Source organism: Toxoplasma gondii, chromosome XI (assembly GCF_000006565.2).
Source record: "Toxoplasma gondii ME49 chromosome XI, whole genome shotgun sequence".
Classification (NCBI taxonomy): Eukaryota; Apicomplexa; class Conoidasida; order Eucoccidiorida; family Sarcocystidae; genus Toxoplasma; species Toxoplasma gondii.
In genome coordinates, this window is record NC_031479.1 from 2,744,054 (window position 1) to 2,751,209 (window position 7,156).

At 51.7% G+C, this 7,156-nt stretch overlaps 1 protein-coding gene across 1 annotated transcript; it reads right to left on the reverse strand.

The window, feature by feature from the left end:
- Positions 1-441: 441 nt before the first annotated feature.
- TGME49_312510 (Ku70/Ku80 beta-barrel domain-containing protein) lies at positions 442-6,932 on the reverse strand. The gene is made up of 4 exons (XM_002364432.2): positions 5,398-6,932; positions 4,416-4,536; positions 3,036-3,771; positions 442-2,683 (listed from the first exon to the last, which is right to left on the reverse strand). Exons 1-4 carry the CDS (start codon positions 5,992-5,994, stop codon positions 814-816), a joined length of 3,324 nt encoding a protein of 1,107 aa, XP_002364473.1. The 5' UTR covers positions 5,995-6,932; the 3' UTR covers positions 442-813.
- Between the last annotated feature and the right edge of the window lie 224 nt (positions 6,933-7,156).

The following is a 7,156-nucleotide window of genomic DNA, read 5'->3' on the forward strand; positions in this document are numbered from 1 at the left end:
GTACAATATGTTGTGTAGGCATTTGCCGTGCGTATACATCTATGGCCCCCTCCCCAAGTGCCTGTATCTGCCGATCGTACAATCAGTGAACAAACACAATATCCATGCAGCAATGCCGCGTATCCGTGCTTCTGCGTGCTGGGCCGTAGTCATTGAATGTAACTCCGAATTCAACCTAGTATTAGGTGTGACACACTACACTACCCGATATAACATCGTGAAAACCGTTGCGTGCATTTATCGCGAACTCCCTAGAAGGCATGTGTGATGAGATCTAATCAACGTCAAAGTGAGAAGTGAAGTAGGCAGATGTGTACGCGTGCTCATGTAAGCCTTTGCCCTTCCCTTCATTTTCTGTGCGTGGCTTCGTGGGGGCAGCAAATCTCCCCATTTTTTTAGTTCACCGCTATTTCACGCGGTGCAATCACCATACCGGCCTGTCCTCGTAAGAATATTTGACTGCTCAACATTGTTGAAACAGAAAACGCAAACAAAACGAGTTCCGCACGCCTTGAAAAGATTTAGGACTTTCCGACCAGCCCTCTCGCATCTGCGCAACACCTCATACACTTATGTACATAGATATAGATAACATAGATGTATGTTTCATACACATACATGTATAAATACATGGAGATATATTTATAGCTAGCGAGATATATCGACTCATGTACATCTGCATATTTATATGCAAATATACGTACATGGAGACGGAAAATCGAAAACTGCCCGCAGATGTTAGCCAAGAGCAACCACTCCCGTTTTGTCAAAGACCGCCTGACGGCATTTTTCTCTGAAGCAATCGTTCGTTTTCTACTCGACGAGATCGAGTAAGTCATCAACGTCATGCGGATCTAAGGGTCTCGCGGCCGTCATCGCAGTTTGGGTCGAAAGCTCTTGCACTGATTCGTCTTCGTAGATTCTCAGAGACTGGGCCGGCTCGAGGTCGACGCGTGGGTCCTCGGCGTGCGTGATGAGGCCGATTTTTCTGGATTTTAGCAAGTTCCAAAAGGTCCGGAAGCTGTCGTCGGCCGCAGCATCCGCCCGACACTGTTCCGCCTTCACTTCCGCAAGAAACTCATTGAATTTCTCGCCCTCCAGTTCTCTTCGGCATCCCTCCCTCAGAGCTTCTACGCAGACGAGTGCCTTGCCAAGGTGTTGTTGTCGCCGAAAGTTCTGCAGTCCCGACGTCTCTCCTCCTCGCCCAGCTCCCGTTGGCCTCTCCAGCGCTCCCTGCGGCGGCCCCGCTGCCCGCAGAAACTTGAAGATCATCTCAGTCATTTCCTGAATCGCTTTCTCAGTCAAATCCGTTTCCTTTACTTCGAGTAGTCTCTGGAAGTCTCGAACCGGGTTCACGCTGTGTACATGCAGAGCCTTCAGAGCCTCGAGTTTCTTCTGCCGTTCTTCCTCTTCAATCGCCCGCTCGAGTTTCTCTGTCTCCTCCCGCCGCGCCTCCGCTGTCATTCGCGGCTCTTCCCCAGGTGTATCGAAATGGGGCTCGGTCCACTCGCCCGACACTTTCACATCTCGAACAACCAGCTCCTTCTGTTTCCTCACGACTTCTCCGAACAACAGTTTCTGCTGAACTTCCCTCTGTCGTCGTCCTGCCGTCTGGGCTTCCAGCGACGTTGCCTGAGGAAAAGCCGCCTTCAGAGCGGCATCAACCTGCGTCTCCCGCTGGCCGGCCTCTTTGGTCTGTTCGACGGAGGCGTCCGGCTGCTCAGAATCCAGACACCCTGGAGTTCGCACCGTGAACAGCCTCTCGACTGGAGACCCGCGAGCCCACATGTGGTGCAGGCGATGTTGGTGACTCTCCTCCGCCTCCCTCCAAGTTGTTTGTGCCTGCGTCTCGCTCCCCTCCTCTCCAAGAGCCACCGGAGGCGACGCCGGATTGTAGTGTCTGTACACCAAAAGCTGGTAGTACCGCTGGAGCGTCGGGTTGTGGATTTTGTGAAGAGACAAGCTCTCCGACTTCGTCGCAAAGCTGGAAATCGAATCTGGCAAGAAAGATGGAAAGGCGGCAGACGAACACGGAGGCGACGGAGAGTGAACTCGAGTTGAAGGATCCACCGCGATCTCCAGCGGTGCATTTGTTTGCCACCCGGCAGGAGAAGAAGCGGGAGCCTGGAGAGCTTTGCGCTGCGCCTCCACTTCCTCCCACTCTCCATCAATTGGCTTTTTTTCGGCCTCTCTATCGCCTTCGTCCTTCTCCGAAGCTCTTCCTCCCTTCTCGCCTGACTTCACTGACACCTGGGGGCTTCCTGGAAGCGTAAGACTCTCAACGAGTGTCTCTACAGCTCGCAGTTGACGCGGCGTCACGGACGGGAGCGAGGGCAGCCGGAGCTCGAGCATATCTTCTGCCACAGGTAAGTAGATAAGATGAAGCCCGTAGGTCTTGTCTTCGTCTCCGGCCTCCTTTTGGTTTGTTTCTTCTTCTCTCTTGACGTCGTCACTCTCCTTCAACGAGGCGGTCGCCTGCCATGCCTTTCTTTTCTCCCTGTTACCCCCTCCAACGTGAGGAAGAAGCGCGACAAGCTTCGCTGGATAGCCCCCCCGCCACACGAAGGAGCAGAGGAGAACAGAGTCAAGACGCTGCAGCGCAAGGACTAAAGAGCGCAAGGCGACGAGAGACGGTCGGTTGTTGAGCGCGCAGGTGACGTATTCTGGAGGGCCTAGATTCCACCTGAAGAACGGGATTTTCAGAAAACAGCAGACGAAGCAATGCTGTGCGCCTCAGGGGGAAACTGAATCGAATATGTACGTGTTAGTCTTCACGGAGACGTTGGCGTTTTATCTGCAAGCCATCCGTGTCTAGGAAGGTGGAAAGCGCAAGAGAGAGAACCTACAGGGAGAAACGGGAAGCACTATTTCCTGGGTTCGATTCCTCTGCGTTTTCTCGACAACGTGTTCTCTCTCATTCTCTGCTTTTCAGGCTATTGAAGGCCTCGCAGGACGCAGAAGTCGCCTCCAGAGAGTGGCGTTTTTCGAGATCGATTCTCAACTCTTTTCTTGCTTCGCGTCTCACGAACACTCACCACCTCTGAATACTATCGCGCCTCGTCACGCCCAAGACGACCAGGCCTGCCGTCGTTTGCTGCTTGAACGCCTGCTGCTCAACGCCGGAGACGGCGACCAGCTGTTTGCCGTATCGGTACGCGTACAGACGTTGTATGTGCACCCCAGCGTCGCCGCCGGCTCCGGGCGCCCGCTCGTCCTCGGAGGATCCGTCAGGCCTCCCGAAGATGCTGGTTCCATCCCGCTGTCGTGTGTCCGGTTCGCCTAACTTCACCGGCGTCCTTTCCGGGTCGTTCGCTCTGAAGTAAAATCTTTCGACTTTCAGATCCCTCCAGTCCTCATCGTGTTCCCCTTGGTCGTTTCGCGTTTTCTCAGCTCCGAAAGCGTCGCCTGGCGTGTCCTCTCGGGGAACAGAGTCCGTTCTTCTTCGTGTTGCAGGCCGAGAGACCCCCACGAAGACGCGCTTGCGAAGAGTCGGTACTGGCTCTTTCCTAGTCCTTACGAAGACATACACGGGGATCAGGAAGGCCTTCGAGACTTCGAGATTCACCCGACACTTCGTCGACAACCGCTTCGGTGGAGGATAGAACGCGGTCATAAACGGGGAAGCCAAGAAACTCCGGAGAGGAATCAGCGTCGAGGCCACAAGAGAGAGGGACGCCAACGCAGGACGAAGAGGCGAGACAAAATGCTGATTCAAACGCGCGCTCGGATCACCTGGACGCCAGATCCCCGGATGCGTTGGAACAGAGCCATCTGCGCACGAGGCAGAAACAGAGATTAGAGAGGGGAGATGAGGCAGGCAAACAGCGAGAGAAACAGAGGCAGAGGGAACGAAAGGAGACACAAGGCTGCACAACGAATGGAGAGGAGACAGGCAATCCGTAATGCGCTTTGTGTCACATGCACCCCGCAGACGACCAAGGAAAATGCACGACAAACGCAGCAGCGAGGATAGAGACAGAAAAGAGACAACGAAGAAGGGAGAGGAGAGGAAAGAAGACAGGAGCAGACAAGCTGGCTGACTCAATTGCCCCGACGAAACGCCGCTTAAAGTGTCTCAACTATTACCTAAAGATCATTTCCCCAGCTTTGCTGGGCCTGTATAATAGGTATATCCATATATATATATATATATATAAAAGTGGTGCATGCATGCAGATACCCACATATGCATATCTTCATAAATATCTTAGTGTGCATATATATATATATATATACATGCTATGAAACGTGTTCTGAAGAGATCCACCACTGTATTTTGAGGCATCTGCAACTAGGAGTGGAAGCCGTCTGTGTGAACTTGAGGTGTATGCGTGCTCCGTGTCTTTGTTCTGGAGAGTCGTCCGCGGCAGTCTGTTCTTTCAGCTCAGAAACGAAGTCGCTCTGAGTTGCCTTACCAACAATGATGAAGTGGACTCGAATACCGAGCACCTCAAGACGGTCCCGTACAGCTGGGATATCCTCAGGGGTTGCTGGGCTTGACTGGCAGTCGGAGAAAACGAGGAAGGAGACATTATTCTGGAGGTCGCAGTAGAAGAGAGAAAAGACAAGAATTGTTAGAAATGGAACACGGTTTTTTAATGATTTGAAAACAGTTTTTTCGTAAAAACGTTCAGCATAGCTTTTAACAACATAGAACGGAGAAAGTGTCTGATTATTGGATTCGTTTTCTTTTACAGTGTGTGCAAATCAAAAACTTAAGTCATTGAAAACGATACAAAACAGCAAACGGATAGCGCCAAGTGGAGAGATCGACGACCACAACAGAGGGTCCTGGACGGTAGAGAAAACAAAGCAATGGAAACAACAGGGTGCAGTTGAGGAGTGTCTGTGTCTGGCAGAAGAGGCGAACAAGCACATGAGACAGCCAAGAGAAAAAGAAGCTGGCAAGCCGAAGTCAGGTGTCTCTCCACTCGTCCGACGCGCCCCTGACTCCAACGAGGATCCAGACAAGACAGAAGTGGGACAGCGAGTTTGGAGGGGAAGCTGGAAAGAAAAGAGAAGCATTTTTCATGCAGTTCATGTCCGGTCTCTGTTGTCAACTCTTTGCTCCCCTTGAGTTCCCCAGTTCTGGATCGCTTATCATTGGCCGTGGAAAAAGGCACAACGGAACTTAAATCTGGTAAGCAAAGACCCTCAAAATGCAGGCCGCTGTAAGTGGTAAGCAAGCAAATAAGATCAACCACGCATCTTCGTGATAGATAAATGACTCAGTTACGAGTCCTCTTGTCACGCGAATTAACATTCACAGTCATCCACGAAGTATCGGTCCGATCTTCTATCCCGGCCAGCTTTAACCCCGCGGCGCCTGTTGTTGTCTGTTGTTCACACTGTGCAAGTTCTGCTTGTCAGGAAACAGAGTCCGTGTGCTGTTCTCACCTGCGACAGCTTTGGGCCATACGTTTTCTCAACCATGTCGACGGCGACGACAAGTCCGTCAATGGCGTCACTCCGATTCGCCGAATTCTTGACTTTCTCTAACTCCTGCACGAGCTTCCAGGAGGCGCTTTCGGGACGCAGAGAAACCTCGACATGTTTGTACCCTTCCTCTGCGTCTCCCGTGTCTCCCGGCTGGATGTCGCCCTCGACAGGCGCGAGTGGATTGTCCGTTCTGCAGCTGCCAAAGCACACGACGCCGACGTCGACTTTCGCGGACGTCGCAGCGAGGCGCTGTACGTACGCTCGAGCTGCGCGCTTCATGGCGTGGAAACTCGAGAGATCCGCACTTCTGTCTGCTGCCGATATTGATGGAACAGAGTCTGGGGAAAGAGGCACTTGGGACGGCGTTGAATCGGCCTTTTTGGAAAGAGGAGACGGCGAAGAGGCACCTCCAGAAGACGCGAATGAGGAAGAGAGCGCCTCAGTCTGCGCTACCAGCGCATCTGAAAAGTCGCCGCGAAGCGTCTGCTGCATTGTAGCGCCGCAGTCCAAGAGCAGGACAATCACTCGCTTGAAGCTTTGCCCAGGAAGCGCCATTTTGCGAGGAGAATAAGAAAGAGAAGTCGGCTAGACCATGCAGTATTTTGGGAACTTCCGCCTTGCAAGTAGAAACAGTCGGTGTGCAAGTAATCCGCGACCCAGAACTGCGTATACCGCAACTCGAACAGAGACATCATAGACGTGGGCGATACTCACTGTGGGTTGAGTTACAAGAGGTGCAGAGGCTCAAGATCAAGAAGAGAAAAAACGGCGACACAAGTTAGAAAGTCCGTTGGTTTGGGGAGAAGAAAATGCACAGGACAGAAGTTGGCGAATCTTTGGGGGAAAACTGAACTCCGAGCAGCACATGCATTCATAAAAAAAGAGCTTTAGCCCTGTCTAGAGCGCCTGTCAAGTTGCTCAATTTGTGGTCTCGTTCAGGATTTCAAAAATGTAACGGAACTCAGGATCGAACCGTCGGGCCATCTCGACCCGACTCCATAACGACGATTTAGTTTGGCCTTCAGAAAAAGTTTCAGAGAAACGCCACATGAAGAGTCGGATCTCGCTCACGTGGAGATCCAAGCGAGGACTTATGACCCCAGGAACTATAGGTCCCGAATTCATTAATAGAGTGGCTGTTTGGTTTTCATGACTGGCGTCACTTTCAATACCCCAGGTATACTACAGTTTCTCTAGTAGGAACAGGAACAGAAACACGCACTGCGAGGCGTCCGCCGGTTTTCCTGTCCCGTAATGTCGGAATAGTTCCCATCAGAAACAATGGAGCTATCCATTTTTTCGACAGAGAATCCGGGAATATGAGAAAGGTGTACCCGTTTGTTGTCGGCGATGTACGTCATGTGTGTGTGCTGAGGCGAACCGGGGACGGGCAGTGAAGACACACAAGTAGCGATTTAATCTTTGACTGAGTGAAGTGCAACTGAAACGGAAATATGATGAAAAAGACGTCTTAAGCGGTGGAAAAGGACAACTGTTTCCAGTTTAGACAGAAAGCTCTTTTAGCCGTCAGAGAAACGCTAGTTGACCTGTGCAGTCGAAGCAGTTGCATGCAAGCAGTCTCGTCTCAGGATAAGTTCCGTACATACTGTTTTAAGTTCCTTCTTTACGGCTCTGTTTCCTAGGTCTGAAGGTCCATGTTTTCCATTTGACGGGGGGAATTCGAGTTAACGTAAGCCAAATGGAGAAGCTTCGTTTC